The 16,295-nt window shown below is 51.2% G+C and overlaps 1 protein-coding gene across 2 annotated transcripts in view; it reads left to right on the top strand.

Annotated features, from left to right (window-relative positions):
- Positions 1-15,512, top strand: part of LRRC20 (leucine rich repeat containing 20) — an 80,271-nt gene extending 64,759 nt beyond the window's left edge. For both annotated transcript variants that reach the window (XM_037805115.1, XM_037805114.1), the window contains one exon: positions 15,230-15,512. In XM_037805115.1, coding sequence (XP_037661043.1) covers positions 15,230-15,384 — 155 coding nt within the window. In that variant the 3' untranslated portion in view covers positions 15,385-15,512. The remainder of the gene's footprint in view (positions 1-15,229) is intronic.
- The last annotated feature ends 783 nt before the right edge of the window (positions 15,513-16,295 follow it).

The raw sequence follows: 16,295 nt of genomic DNA, 5'->3' as shown, positions 1-16,295 counted from the left end.
GCCCCGTGGCAGGTGCCTCTCAGTCAGATGGGAGGGTCCTGTGGCCCTGGGGACAGGCCTGCCAGCACACATTTGTAGGCTGTGGGCACTCTCAAGAGGGAGAAAAGGGTTTGTAGCCTAGAATATTTGTTCAAACAGTCACTTACAAACTACTGAGGTATGGGATGGACCCTATATTTTCCAAACCAGAAATTGGTCTGTGGAAGGTTGTATTTATAAGCAAAACTGCCTGGAGAAAGAGGGGCTGTGAAGATGATTGTGATGCAGGTCCTGAGCTCAAGCAGGTCAGAGCTGTGAGGGAGGTGGGAAGTGCTGGGGAGTCTTCTCGGGGGGCTGTCCCGGTGTGCCTTGCAAGTGGGGTTTCCAGGAAGACCCGGGGAGGCTTTCTGGAAGAGGAGGCATTTAATCTGGAAGGCGAACAACAAAGTAGGGCTGTTTGGTCCCCACGTTGCACCTCCACGTAGCGGCCTGGTGGAGATGAAGAAGTCGGCTCCTCACTCCAGCTGCCACCAGCCAAGCCTTGAATGTGGGTGCAGGAGCAGAATTAAGTCCTAACCACTTGCTCCCAAGCACTTGATGTTGTTTAGCAATTTAAAGCCCTGGAACATGTGGGGGTGAAGAGAAAATCAAGTCTTTCAGACACTTCGTTTTGCTAAGCAGGGGATGACTTCAGCTAAGCTAGAATTTAACTTTCCATAACCCTCAATTCGCTCTGTTTTCTCCCCCTACGTACTCACTGTTCCAGAGAGAGCGAGAAATCATAGGAAAACAAGTGCTTAAGAATTCAATAAACAGAGAACTGACATTTTTTAAAAGTATCAGTATGACGCAGGGATGCTTTGGGCTGCATCTGCTTACTGCAGCCCTTGTCCTGTTCATTTCTCACCGTCTAGGCCAGGGTTTCCCAGCCTGGCCCCGGGACCAGCGGCACTGGCGCCACCCTAGAGCTTGTTAGTCCCCCAGAGCCTCAGGCCCCCCTCAGACCTCCTGAGCCAGAATCTGCATCCTAGCAAGTTCCCCAGATGAGTTGCACGCACATCTGGTGCCCGAAGCGAGGCCCAGGGACTTTCCCGGTGCCGTCTCTGGGCTGCGGGCTCTGTGAATGGCCCCACCAGCCTCCCAAGCACAACTGCTCCCTGCATCTCCCAGAACTTCTCAGGATATGCTCCCCGAGCCCACGTCCAAATCGCACTGCAGTGCCTGTTAAAATGCAGGTTTTTGGGTCCTGCCTCAGACCTTTGGAGTCAGAATTTCTGTGGCTGGGGCTCAGGAATCTGCTTTTCTAACAATCTGCTTTTTCCCCCCTGCACAGGGGAGGGGAGGGAGCTGATGTGAGCAGCTCAGGGCACAGCTTTCCCTACGTCTTCCTCTCCTCCCCAGCCATCCAGTCAGGGCCGAGTCCTGCCCCCTCTGCTTCCTGAATCATCTTGCCCCCCTGCTCCCTCCTTTCGCATTTCACTGGTTCTGTCCTTCATCATTGTTTGTCGGGGCCATTGCATCAGCCCTCCTAAGGTATCCCCAAGTGCAGACCCTTGCCCCGTGGATACATGGGGGAAGTGGGGGGATCGTGGGCCTCTGAGAGCACAGACTGTGCCCACGGTGGCAGCCTGGTGCTGCTCTGGGGGCCTGGGCCCTGTGCCACATTCTCCCCTTCTTGGGGCCGGCAGGGAAGGGGCAGACATCCCACTCTAGTCTCCCAGATGTGGTGTCTCTGGCCACCCTCTCTAGACCGGGACACAAATTCCCATCAGGACCTCAGGGTCTCCCTCCCCAACATTCCCATCATTGTACCAGGACTCAGCCTGTTTAGTAAATTGTTCCACATCCCCTGGGGCAGAGGAGAATCTGACTTTATTTCATTCTAGGACTCTCTACCAAGTGCTCTTTAGAGGTTCTGTGGGCTCTGGGCTCTCAAGTCACTGGCCTTTGCTTGGGGGCATGGGACAGAATCGCTGAGTACCGAGTGCTGTGTGAGTGAGGGTTGGCTCCCTGGGGGGCCGTGAGGATGCACCCAGGAGCCAGCAAGACGAAGGGGCAAGCTGTAGACAGGCCCCATCCTTCCTGCCTGGGAACAGTGCTTTCTTTTTTTCAGTCCTTTTGCTCCATAGCACAGCCCCCTGTTCCTTACGTGGGAAAGGAGGAGGGTGTCACTACTAGTCACTGAGCTGGAGCCCAGGAAGTGGTTTTTAAACAGAGGAAACCCTGGAGGAGCAGAAGTGGAAATAATGCTTTGTTTGATCCAAAACGTCAGAGGTGCACAAACTTTTCAAAACATAGTAACTGTGGATGCCTTGCACACATCCCCCATAAATTATCTCATTTAATCCATTCATAGCCTCTCTCCTGGAGAGGTGGCGTGATCTCCACTGACAGTGGAGAAAAGGAGGCTCCAGAGGTCAAGTAGCCTGCATGAGGACATGGTGGGGGCAGGATTCAAATGCAGCTCTTTGGTGCTCAGAGCCCATGCGTGTCCTTCTGAGTCTCCCCTCTATGGAAGAGGGGCCGTGGGTGGCTGGAGGGGGCAGGTGAGGGGTGCCATGTGTCCGCTAGGCACCCATCAGCCATAAGCAAAATTGAATTGGCCCTGGCAAGAGTCCCGTGGGTGCAGGAAAAGCAGCTCTCCCTTCGAGGGGTCACAGTGCAAGGCCTCGTTAGCTGGTATTACACAGGGGATGATTGGAGAAAGCAAACCTGCCTCCTCCTCTAGCTCCCTGCCTTCCAGAAAGACCGTCAGCCCTTAATACAGGTCAGAGCACAGAAGCCGCCTCTTGCCCTCCTTCCCCTTTCCCATCAAGGCTGCCTGGCTTTGTTGGGGGTGGAAATGAGGGGGGGTGCTGGTCAAATCCGAATGTGGATTAGTGAGTGGTGCTCCTTGTAGCCCCAGAGCTAGCAAGACATCTGTGAAATTAGCTGGTTGGCTCTCTGCAGCTGCACCGTTTCCCACCTTGCACCGCTTGTGGTTTAGCCCATCCCCGGTCCTTACAGGACTTCCCCCTCCCAGGGACAGTGTGCATTAAGTAGAGATGTGCCAAGGTCTCGAGGGCTTTGAGAGGTCAGGCCAGGCCTGCTGCCCACCTGCAGACTGACCTACCATCAAGGGAGGGGCCCAGGGGAGGGTTCCGTGCCCTCAGCCCACCAGTGAGGCTGCCCCCATCTGCCAGCACCAACCACCCTCAGAACTCCACCTGCGCCCAAGAGGCAGCTTGAACACCAACAGAAATGGTTTGTCAGTGTTTCCCCAGGGCCTGCCTGCCCACTTCCTCTCTGGGTGGTGCCAGGACAAACAGAAAGGGAGCCACCTGTGGTGATAACAAAAGCCAACGTCAAGCAGACGCCTCCCCCACGTCCTTCAGCGCCTCTCCTGATGGTTTGTGGCCCCCTTGGGGTACATGGCTTCCGAATCAGACTCCACTCAACCCTGGCCGCTTTCCACATTCCGCTCTCACCAGGCCTTCCTCCTCGACATCGACTTCCCAGTTTTGTGGCAGAAAAGGTGCAGGTCTGAAGCCCTCATGAGCTTGCGCAGGTCGCCTTGCCTCCGTGAGCCTCCGTCTCCTCACGTGCAGAGTGGAGAGAACAGTTCCCGCCTTTGGGGCTGAAGCCAGGGCACCCTGCGCTCGGCCCCCACCGTCTGCGGGTCCTCCTGCCGTTCTGCCTGCTCACCCCACTCCCCTCGCTCCTTGCCCCCCACACTGCAGTGGCTATATACCCAGGGGCCAGGGCAGAGCAAGCAGGGGACGCTGCTAAAGGCTTGGACGGAGGCTAACCAGTGGGCTGCAGGTAGACTCGTAGCCTCCCACTATCTGTGTGGGGTCAGAAACAACCTGACCATCCACCAGCAGAGACGGGAGCCACAGCTTGGGACATCCATGCCGTGGACCTGAATCGATGTGTGCAGAGGTCATCAGGACAAGCATGTTATGGCCTGGTACCTAGAGGTCACTAAAAAGTTGGGAAGGCCATATCCTAAAAGCTTAACAGCGATTAGTTCCAGGTGGTAGGAAAGGGGTGACTTCATTTCATATTTGCATGTTAATATTTTCTTACATTCTAAATTGATTGCTAGTGCTAAAATGCCCCAGTGCACAGAGACCACAGACAGGGTTGGGCCAGGGAAAGGGCCCAACTCTTGAATGTGACTGTGGTCACAGAGGTGACTAATCAAGCAGCATCGGGCTGGGTCCGCTGTGCCCACCCAGGCTGGTCCCACGCCTCGGAGCTCATGGTCTAGTTCAGGAGGTAAGACATGCCTTCCTTCTTCCTGGGCAGCCCTGTGGGCACTGGGCTGGGTACCACACTCATAGAGGTGAACAGACACGTTCACAGGTTGCACACATGATGCCTGACAGGAGTGTGGTATAACGAGTCACGGAGGTGGGGGGGCAAAAGGGAGCAACGTAGAGGAGGTGGCCTTTGAGCTGCGGTTCGAGGATCAGGACATCAGTGAGTGGTGCAGAGAAGGTGGCACCTGGCACAGAGGGAATTGCTGAGGCTCCTCTTCCGCTCCAGGTGCCCTGTTGTCACTGGGCTTCAAGTGTGCCTTGCAGCTTCAGGAAGCTTATGTCACCTCTCCAAGCCTCAGTTCTCCCATCCACAAAACGCAGATCATTTCATATCCTCCTCTCCACCAAACCCCTCTTGTCAGCATGCCGTGAACATCAATGATCTCTTTAAGCATTATCCAGAAATTTTGGGTTGCCCCTCAGGCTTGTTGCTTCCCACCTTGGCTGCTCCAGCTTATTGATTCTGCCAGCTCAGACACGGTCCAGTGGCCCCATTGCTCCTTCCTCTAAGCTGCTCAATTGACTTTAGCAGTTAATTTAGGGAAGGAAGATCCACCTAATCCCTGCCCTTTGCCTGTGAAAGCCAACACTGCCCTGCAGCAGAGTGGGTTAGAGAATGCCACGGATCCAGAGGCCAGCTGGGTAGTAGTTGTGGACGTGGCAGAGGCTGAGAACTCAGGCAGCACTGCCTCGCTAGTCCTGGAGCTGCAGGGCATCGCTGCAAGGGCTGGGCTGCAGCTGGTCTTCATGCCCCACCAAGCAGCATCCAGGGAGACCCTGTTCCCACTCTCAGGAACACTGGCCTCTATGCCAGCTGCTGGCTTCCTTGGCTGAGGGACGGAGGAGTCAAAGAGTCCAGAGTTAGAAGGGTCCTCAGGAGTCTACTAGTTCAATTTCCTCTTTTTTCCAAGGGGAAACCGAGACAGAATCGGTACCCAGTGGCAGGTGGGGAGATGGAGTGACTCAGTGGCTCAGAGCCTCAGGCTCCCATCTCTGCAGTGAGGATGTGTTGACAGTCAAGGATGTGACATCCTCAGCCCAGGCTTCACCCCTTAGTGAGTGGCTCAGCGAAACCTGACTGTTCTGATTTCCTTCTGAGGCTCAGGGGCCAGGGGAAGGAGGTCGGACACTGTGGCTCTGGCCTTGCCCTCTGTGGTGTGGGATGAGCTTTGGGATCAGGTGCTGTCCTGCCTCCATCACTACTGTCTTGGTGACTGTTTTCATTTCCCAGGCTCTTAGGCAATACCATTAAACAACAGGAGTTTTTTGCTCATGGTTTTGAGACCAGGAAAATGTCCAAATCAAGTCAATGCTTTCTTCCCGAAGACCGGCTGCCGGTGATCCTTGGCTCCCCTTGCATGGCAAGGCACATGGGAGTGTCTGTCTGCTGGTCTCTCCCTTCTCTTTCAGGTTTTGTTGATTTCAGCTTCTTACTTCTGTGGCTTTCTCTCTCTTTGTCTAAATTTCATTTTCTTATAAAGGACTCCAGTAAAATGATTAAGACCCGTTCTGATTGAGGTGAGACATGCTTTATTGCAGCAGCTCCATCGAAAGGTCCTACTTACAATGGGTTCACATCCACAGGAATGGATTAACCTTAAGAACATGTTTTTCTGGGATTCATGTACAGCTTCAAACCACCACAGTGACCTTGGGCAAGTCACAGATCTGAGGCTTGGTTTCCTTATTTGCAAAATGGGTCATTGTGAGAAACCATCTAGCTCAGGGCCCATTTGGTAGCAAACCCTCACGTATCAGTTGCCAGGCGCCACCTCCTTCGCCTGGCCCCTTTGGACAAGGTGCTAAACCTCCCTGGACCTTGATTGCTCTCTGTGTCCCATGGGGGTGAAATGTGACATGACTTTACAATGCAAGGGGGTTTTCTTCTGCCCCACCTACCCACGTTGCTGCTGCGTGGCAGTGGTGGCCATTGCGTGTGGGATGACCCTCTCAGCAGAGAATGTGAAGCTTCCAAGCAATTCGTCCCTTTTCTTCCCGGCCATTATTGGTAAGGAAAATGGGGGCCCAGCTCACATTGTCAGCCAAGAACTACTATGGGCAGCCCCTTCCCTCCCCACACCTCAAAAAGGCAGCACCCACCCCAGTAGGTCCCCCAAGCCCCCATGCCCGCAGGCCCCTCCACCGGGCCCAAGGCTGGAGGCAGTTAAGTAATGTGACATTTGCATCAATGAGCTCCTGAGATAGCTGAAAGAGGTGGATAGATCTTGCTTTTCTTCTCTCCCAGGAGTCACTTCTAACCCTGTGTTCTGGAAGCAGCCTGGTCTCTGCTGCTTTCCATATCTGAACCTCCCCAGTCTGCCTTGGCTTCTGGGTGCCCCTCCTTCACTGCTCGCTCTGTCTCCCCACCCATCATGGTCCTCCTTGCCACACAGGTGTTGACCAGCCCCACGTGCCGCCCTAGAGCCACTCTTCTTGCCTTGGGACCCAGCCCCCTCTAGTAACTCCCTCCCAGCTACCCAGAATGGCCTTTTGTGCCCACCACGTACAAGTGCCAGGCTTGGTGTTAGGGGAATTCAAAGACAAAGGAAAGTCTTTTTCCTCAGGAGCTCGAGCATTCCTGTGCTCCCCGGTCTAATCAACAGAACCCTGTCCTCAGGGAGCTCAGAGTCCAGGTCATCCCAAGGTGCTAAAAGAGGACAATGGCTTCCCTGTGACAGGATCCCAGGGCCTGGGGGCTTCTGTGCATAGCTCCTCTTGAAGGGGTGAGTCTCATCATCATCCTGCCACCCGGGGTTGCTTCCTCCTGCTGTGCTTCAGTTTCCTCAACTTCGAGGTGGGCCTGCCCAGCTCTGAAGGTCTCCTTGCCTTGATCTGTACAGCCCCAAACCAACAGCCTATGAAAATGAGTGCTTCCCAGAACCTTCCCTTTGGCTGTCTCGCCTCTCAGCAGAGGTCACATCTGGTTCTTCTAATCTGTGAGTGGTAGCACAGGGAGCTGTGGGCTTGCAGGAGAAACCCAAGACTCGACTCCTGTTCCCTTTCCACATAATCTTTCATCTAGAACTCAGGCCAGGACCTTGCTGGCCGAGCTCTGTGGCTGATGTCTTCACACCACAGAAGCTGTAGGATTTCTCCTCCTGGATGTGGCATGGCCAGTGTGCTTGATGCAGGCCCCAGGCTAGTGGCAGGGAGCAGGGAACAGGAGGGCCCTGCACCTGCAGAGAGCGTGCTGCTTGAGCACTGCTGCACGTGGCATTCAGCTGCCTCTTCGATTTCTCCTGGCCTCCCTGTTTTACCCCGTTTTACAGGGGAGGACGCTCAGGTTCAGGGCTGACATGGAGCCTGCTAGGGCTCTGCCGCCAGTGTCTGGCAAAGCTAGGCTTATCTCTCTGCCTGCAAGGCCTGTGCATCCTCCCCTTACATGAGGTGAAGGATCTGGGGGTGTTTGCCTGAAGAAGGCGGGACTGCTCTGTGAGGTGTAGGTTTGAGAAGTATTGTTATGAACAGGCAGGGATGAGCTTGTTCTACACCGTGACCCAAGGAGGCCTGGAAGATTCAGGAACCAACCTCAAGGAAACCCTTTCTCAGAACAAGGAGATCCCGCCATGGGGCCTGCAGGACCCAGAGAGCCTGACTTCTGCCCTCCCCGCTGGCTTCTGCTGGCATCGGAGGCTGTGGAGGGAGCTGCTCCTGGCTGGGTGGACAGAGGAGCCCTGCAGGAAGACTGTTTTGGTTTTCTCTTTACCACAACTGAGGGTTCGCCTTGGAGGGCTCCCATGAGGGGGGTGGCGTGAAGATCATGGGCTTGGCTTCACATCCTGGCTCCAGCACGTCCTGGCTGTGGGCCTTGGGCAAGTTACTCAGCTTCTCCACATTTTCTTTTCTCATCTATAAAATGGAGATGATAATAGTGCCCACCTCCTGTGGCTTTTGTGAGGATTAAATTATTTACTTCGTGTAAGAGCTTAGGTCATTATGTTGCTGGAGCCCGGTTGGCACCTGAGGTGAGCTCCGGTGCAGGTTCATTTTCTTGTCTCAAGAAAGAATTCAGGGCCAAAAGGAATAGTGGCCAGCAGTAAAGTTTATTTGAAAAAGCCAGCACACATTGGGGAAATAGCAAAGGTTGATAAGAAGGAACACACAGTTTACAGGTCAGCGCGGGCAGGCCCCAAGAGAGGGGCCACGTGGGGTTGAGCTATGTCCAGGTTTTATGTCAGCCTGTTGCTGTGCTTTAGGCTGGGGTTGAGGGTGAAAATTTCCATTCTCCACCAACCCTGGCTTAACCCCTCCTTTTCCCTCCGTCTGGTTATCTCAGCTGATTCTGGGAATTAGGGATCTGGTTCTCCTTCCACCCAGCCCCACCTTTCTCCCGCCACCTGTCTATCTCAGCTGGTCTTGATAGGGTTTGGTTTTCCTTTTGCTTGGCCCCCTCCTTCCTGCTCTCCATCTGGCTATCTCAACTATGATTTGATGCTGACTCTCCATTTGAACTGACCGATGCCCCTGGCCTGCCCCAAGTGCCCTATTCTAGCCTGCTTCAATTAAGCATTTAGTGTATTAGTTTCAAATAAAGCCACCACCTTTTGGAAAGTTTTGGAATTTGATTGAAGTGGTGGTTGCATGACACTGGTTGTACTAAATGCCACCAACTTGTTCACTTTAATAGGATTAATTTTATGGTATGTGAATTTCACCTCAATTAATTATTTTTAAAAAAAGAAAAAAAAAAAAACTCTTACAACCAACAAAACGTGACCCAACACAGAGATTGCAAAGGCCCAAATCCCTGCAAACTTGCTAGGAACATCTTAGGCTGGCAGCTGTGGGGAGAAGAGGCCTCTGGGAACTCGAGTACCTGTAGGATTGCCTGCTGATTCAGGCTTAAAACCTTTGGATCGCTTTCTCCCCTGCCATCCCCACTAACCCAGCTGAGCATGGACATTTGGAACACACTGAATCAGGAGGCAGCAAACCGCGGCTCCCAGCTCTGCTTCTTTTTTTTTTTTTTTTTTTTAAATCATCATTTTATTGAGATATATTCACATACCACGCAGTCATACAAAACAAATTGTACTTTCGATTGTTTACAGTACCATTACATAGTTGTACATTCATCACCTAAATCAATCCCTGACACCTTCATTAGCACACACACAAAAATAACAAGAATAATAATTAGAGTGAAAAAGAGCAATTGAAGTAAAAAAGAACACTGGGTACCTTTGTCTGTCTGTTTCCCTCCCCTACTTTTCTACACATCCATCCATAAACTAGACAAAGTGGTGTTTGGTCCTTATGGCTTTCCCAATCCCATTGTCACCCCTCATAAGCTACATTTTTATACAACTGTCTTCGAGATTCATGGGTTCTGGGTTGTAGTTTGATAGTTTCAGGTATCCACCACCAGCTACCCCAATTCTTTAGAACCTAAAAAGGGTTGTCTAAAGTGTGCATAAGAGTGCCCACCAGAGTGACCTCTCGGCTCCTTTTGGAATCTCTCTGCCACTGAAGCTTATTTCATTTCCTTTCACATCCCCCTTTTGGTCAAGAAGATGTTCTCCGTCCCACGGTGCCAGCTCTGCTTCTTAATAGCTCTGTGCCTGTGAGTGCCCAACCTTTTCTGAGCCTCAGTTTCCTCATCTGTAAAATGGGCAGAGGAACCCTACTCTACTTCCGTGTTATGGAAGGATCAGATATGGAAGTGCTTTATAAACTCCAGTGTGATATACATATACCCTCTACACTCTCGGGAGCTCTTGGCCTCCCCTTCCTTATCTCCCCGGGGGAGCTGGGTGCAGGGAAGGGGGGAGGGTAATTACAGCTCAATTACCAAGCCCAGAGGGGAGGAGAGTGTCTGTCTTTAGGGGATTCAGTTGTGCGGACTCTTTCCAAAGCTGAAAGCATAGTCTAGTGTGGACTTTCCTTCCTTTTCCACTTCCTGGGCTTTGGAGCCCCAGACACTGCCCCAGCCCTCATTCGGGGCTCTAGGGCTTGGGAAGCAAGGACACTTGGGGAAGGTCAGGGGCTAGTGTCTGCCTAGGGTTGGGGGCAGGCAGGTCGGGGCACCTCTTCTGAAAGCCTTGAGGCAGCAGGGGTTCTGGAGAGCAGTCAGATGAAGCACACACACATATCCTTGACCCCGCCGTCAGTGCTGCTCCCGGCAGACACCATCGGACGTTGTCTTACCAGCCCTGGAGGGCAGATGGAGGCCCTGGTGTCCATCGCTGGCAGAGTGGAGAGGAGGAGGGTGCTGAGTGCCCAGTGTTCCAGGCAGTCCACGTGCACGTGGCCTTGGGATGCAGTGGGAAGAGCAACCAGGGCTTCTCAGAGAAATGGCTGCTTCCGGGTGGAGGCAGGGAAGGGTCAAGAGGAGCCTGATACATCTTGATATGCCAGAAAGGAAATGTACCCAGAAAATGATGGGGGCGGGTCACGGACACAGGAGCCAGATTGAAGGGGCTCCCACTGGCCTAATTGGGGGCAACTAGAGCACCAAAATAATTAAATACAATCATGAATTGGAAACCTAAGCGTCTATAATGATAATAAATAGATAATTGAGAATGAAGAGTGGACTCTTGCTTGCAGTAGAGGCCAAGGGAGTGCTGGAGTTGGAAAATAGTTTTGCAACCATCGCAGTAAAGATCAGAGTGGCTACAAATCATCAGTGGATGCTGAATCTGGGGGCAATGGATTCTCAATCTTGACAAGTAGCAGGATATTTGCATGGTCTTAAAGTGTGTCACCACAGACTGCTCATTAGTTGCCGGGGAGGAAAAGAAATCCACAGTATTTATACTGAAGAAACCAGACAATACCTTGACCAGCTGATCAAAATTAACATGACTTAGGATGGACAGGTGGACATAGAGGGACAAATGGACATAGTGTGTCTCTTGATGTGATACCCTGAGAAAGATGCATCACCTGTGCAGTTTTCTAGCTGAATTTTTCAGCTAATTCCAATGAAATCATGAGGAAATGCTGAATAAACACAAAATGAGGAATGCTCTATTAAAAAGGAGGGCTGGTGCATTCTCCACAAATGCTGATAAAAATGTCAATGTCATAGAAGCAAAGAAAGGCTGTGCCTCCAAATTAAAGGCGTCCGGAGAGAAATGACAACTAAATGCAATACCTGACCCTAGCCTGGATCTTATACTTGAGGAGGGAAATGCTATAGAAGGACGTTATTCGGTCAGTTGACAAAACTGGAATATGGGTGACATATTTGGGAAAAGTATTGTAAGAATGCAAATTTATGAAGTTGATAACTGCACTGTGATTATACAAGAGAATGTCTTTATTCTTAGGAAATACACACTGAAATAGGGGTAAAGGTATATTAGTTGTTTATATTATCCTCAAATGGTTCGGAAAAAATTTGAGTTTGTGTGTATAGAAAGAGAGAGAGAGACAGAGACAGACAAAGAGAGAGTGCGCAAATGATAAAATAGGGTAAAATGTTGCCAGTTGATGAAATCTGGGTAAAGGGTTTATGGTGTTCTTTGTACTGTTTTTAGTTTTTGCAACTTTTTTTGTAAATTGGAAATTATTTCCAAGCAAAAAGGGAAAGAAAGAGTGACGTAAGAAAATAATTTTCAAAATGTTCCAAGTAAAAAAATTCTTAAGCTGGAAATTTAAACACAGTTGCATGAAAGCCAGGCACATAGTATATGTTTCCATTTATAGTAAGTTCAAAAACAGGCCAAATTAATGATGAGAAAAATCCAGGGGTATAACCTGGAATGGGTCACAAAGGAGCTTTATGGGGTTTTCGAAATTTTTACTTTAATTTTAATATAGTAACACATATATAACCCAAAACTTCCCATTTTATCTATATTCAAGCGTACGTTTCAGTGGCATTAACGAGACTCACGATGCTGTGCTGCCATCATCACCATCCATCACCAAAACTTTTTTATCTCCCCAAACAGAAACTGCACCCATTAAGCAGTAACTCCCCTTTACCCCCTTCCCCCAGCCCCTTTAACCTATAATCTTCTTTCGTTTCTATGAACTGAAATGTTTTATGTTTGATCTGGACGGAGGTTACGCGAGTGTTTACACATATGTAAAAAATCAGACTATATACCTACGTGCACTCTGAGCAGTTTATGGTATGTATATCTCAATTTAAAATATTGGTGCTTAGTGAAAAAAATATAGAAATAGAATGAGATGTGTAGCACAGTACCGTTTACCTAAATTAAAAATACATGCATAATGGGAGCATGGGAACTATTTGCTGCATGACTTTTCTGTAAACCTAAAACTTCTCTTAGTAAAAAAAAAAAATTAAAAAAAAATTATGTGCATGACACACACCAGTGTGCTTCAGAGTTAAAAACAGAACAACACATAAAGAACCCTCCGCTCTGGGCAGTGCACGGTGCCCAGGAGCGGACAGGAGCTGGTTGTGGCCGTCACCGTTGGCCTGAAGTTTTGCAGGACATGGGAGGGGTGAGGCCCCAGCCCTATCCCAGGCTGGGGTGGAGGCCATCTGGGATCTGGGAAGTGGGGCTGCTCATAGGGTTGGATCAGGGCAGAGAGGATACCGCCAGGGCCTGTGCTCAGAGGGGGCTTGTCCATCCAGGGCAACCCCAGCCTCTCGTCCTGAGTGTCCTGACATTCACTCCTGGCTGCCTACTGTGTGTCCAGCCACGGTTTTCAGTGCTTTGAATTAACCACTCCTTTAATCCTCACACCAACTCCATTGGGTAGATACTACTGTTACTCCCATTTTACAGATGAGGAAACTGAGTCACAGACAGTTTGATTACCAGGCCCAAGGACACATGGCTAGAAAATGTCAGAGCTGTGATTTGAACACAGATGGTCTGGAGTCAGTCTCTTACCCACAGTGTGTACCCTCCAAGTAGAGACTCCCCCATCCTGGTGGTCCAAAGTAGGAAGAACAGATTAAGTTGGCCCAGATGGGAGTGCCTGGCTCCCTCGGCTGAGGTCCCACAGTGCTCACTGTTCCAGACCCACTGCAGGGTCTGGGCCTGCAAGCCTCCAGAGGCCACTGAGACAGCCCCCCAGCTGCTCCATTCCCCACTCCTTTTGGCGTTCTGCCCCCATTCTTGTGCCCCTACTTCTCTCAACCACAGACATGCCCCTCTTAACCTCACTTAAATCCTGTCCATCGTTGAAGGCCTAACCCAGCAGCCACCTCCACACCCAACCCGGCCGTGCCCTCCCTGAGCCCCTGCAGCCTTTCAGAGAACCAGGATTCACATCTGGGCTCAGCTAATGATACGCTGGTGATGTTAGGCAAGTTCTTTAGCTTTTCTGGGCCCCAGTTTTCTTTAATAATATCCAGTAGTCACTGGGCACGGTGTGGACTACATATATGATCTCATTCTTCCTGAAACAGCTCAGTGAGGTATATACTTGTATTCATTTCTGGTGGCTGCTAACAAATCAGCACAAACGTAGTGGCTCAAAACAACACAAATTTATTCTCTTACAGTTCTAGAGGTCCGGAATCTGAGCTCAGCTTCACTGGGCTGCCATCCCTCCTGGAGGCGCTGAGGGGAGGTTCTGTTTCCTTGCCTTTGTCGGCCTCCAGTCGTCACCTGTGTGCCTGGACTTGTGGCCCTTTCCTCCATCTTCAAAGCATACGATTCCAGTCTCCTTCCGACATCACATCACCTTCTCTGCTTAGTAAAAATCCCCTCTACCTCCCGCTTATAGGGTCACCTGTGATTACATTTAGGGCTCACCCTGATAATCTCCCCATCTCTGGATCCTGCATTGAATCACATCTGCAAAGGTCACATTCAAAAGTTATAGGAATTAGGGGCCTCTTTGGAGGATGTTGTACAGCTCACCATGATATTATATCATTATCCCGATAGGATGTTGAGTAATTTGCTGGCAGACTTAAGATGGAGTGAGCCTAAAGGTTAGGTGTGTGGAACTGTAAAGTTAACGCAGCTGTTAACGTAGCTGTTGCCTTATCCTGGTACTTGATTTTTATTTTAAACAGTGGGGATTTATTCGCTCACGGTTTGAGGCTGGGAAAAAGTCCAAATCAAGGTGTCACCAACGTGATGCTTTCTTCCCATGGACTGTGGTGTTCTGGGGCTGGCTGCCAGCGATTCTCGGTCCTTAACTCGTCACATGGCGAGGCACATGGCAGCATCTGCTGGTCTCTCCCTTCTCTTCCTGAGTCCGTTGATGTTCAGCTTCTTGCCTCCTGTGGCTTCCTCTCTCTATGTCTGAATTTCATTCTGCTTATAAAGGGCTCCAGTAATAGAATTAAGACCCGTCCTGATTGAGGTGGGACACACCTTAACTGAAGAAACCTCATCAAAAGTTCCTACTTAAAATGGGTTCATCTCCACAGGAATGGATTAAGTTTAAGAACATGTTTTTCTGGGGTGCATACAGCTTCAGACCACCACATGCCACCTTCTGGACCCCATGAAGACGTGTTCTTTCTATATGCAAAATACATTCATTCCATCACAATATCTCAAAAGCCTTAAATTCTTTCAGAAACAATACTGATCGTAATCGGTTATGGGGGTGGTCTGTCCTGGGCACAGTTCCCCTCCCTGTGTGGACCTGTGAAACTTAGAGAAGAAGTTATCTGCTTCCAGTACACAATGGAGGGATAGGCTTAGGATAAATGTTTCCATTCCAGAGGGAGAAGTTGGAGAAAACAGGAGTCACAGGTCCCAAACAATTCCAAAACCCAGCAGGGCTAATTCTATTAGATTTTCAGGTCTGAGAGTCATGTATGGTGATTTTTTATGATGCTTTCCTCCAAGTGGTTGTAATGTCTTGGGGGGTCCCCAGGCCTGGGCACCCAGGAGCTCATCTCCCAGGAGCTGGCTGCGCGTGCATGGGTGATGGAGAGCCACTCCTCACCACTGTGTGCAGGCAGGTGATGGTCAACATCCTCCTGTTCCATTGTCCCTTTCTCCTGCCTGGCCCCAGCCCACCTAACCTGTGCCCTCTTTCCCCGACAGATGTGCCCGTGGAGAAGCTGGCCGCCATGCCAGCCTTGCAGAGCATCAACCTCCGCTTCAACCCGCTGAATGCCGAGGTGCGGGTGATTGCCCCGCCGCTCATCAAGTTTGACATGCTTATGTCTCCAGAGGGTGCACAGCCCCCCCCACCTTAAGTCCCCCCTCCTCACACCCACCCAGCAAGGGACAGAGGCCACCTGGCCTGGCACCCTGAGGGGCGGGAGTCTCACGCCCGTAGGAAGGCAAATTTGGCAGCCTGGGGGCGGGTGGGTGGAACCGTGTGTGCTGGGTGGGGAGCGACTGGTCCAGACGGGTAGCTTAGAGCAGTAGAGGGCCCTGGCACGGCCGGAGGGAGGGGGCAAGGTGGGGGCAGGAGCCGGGACCCTGGGCACTCACAGCTTCTGTACAGACCTGGGCAGATCCCTCGCCCTCTCTCAGCTTTGTTATTTGGAAAAAGCAGTGGTGGCAGGATGCCTTTGCCTTTTTCGGACTCCTTGGAGACTTTTTAGGAAATACATGCCTCCAAATTGCCTCCAAGCCATCGGGCACCTTGGAGCCTCTGGAATAAGCACTGCTAAGCCTTTTCCGGACCCCTGGGGGTTTGAGGCCTTGTTTTTAGTGCTGAAAGCAAGTTGCTGGGGAGGGGAGTAGAAGATAACCTCTATTTATTGCTTCCTGAGGACCGACCAAGATGAGGTGGTCGCAGCACTCCATCCTCAACCCTGCTGGGTCCCTGGATTGGCGGGAGCCTGAGCAGGGGGCAGACAGTGGGAGAGCTGCACTGAGAGCACTGTGCGGTGCTGTAGCAGGGCTGAGGACATTTACATAGGAACCCGGGCTGGGAAACTGGAAATCGAGTCTGCTCTCATGATTAAGAGGTGGGTGGGATGGGGGGAGCTCTGGCACTCCACCCCTCACTTAGGAGTGACCAGGTGTGCCTGGCCTCAAACTTAGGGCCACAGGAGAAGTGGTCCAGAGAGACTAGGCCATTTACACCTGTGGTTCTGGTGTGAGGTGACCAGATGGCCACACTCACCACAGCCTCCCTCTGGCAGCAGCCTGGCAC

Source organism: Choloepus didactylus, chromosome 15 (genome assembly GCF_015220235.1).
Source record: "Choloepus didactylus isolate mChoDid1 chromosome 15, mChoDid1.pri, whole genome shotgun sequence".
Taxonomy (NCBI): domain Eukaryota; kingdom Metazoa; phylum Chordata; class Mammalia; order Pilosa; family Megalonychidae; genus Choloepus; species Choloepus didactylus.
The sequence above is the reverse complement of the archived record's forward strand: the minus strand, read 5'-3'. Positions and strand labels throughout refer to the sequence as shown.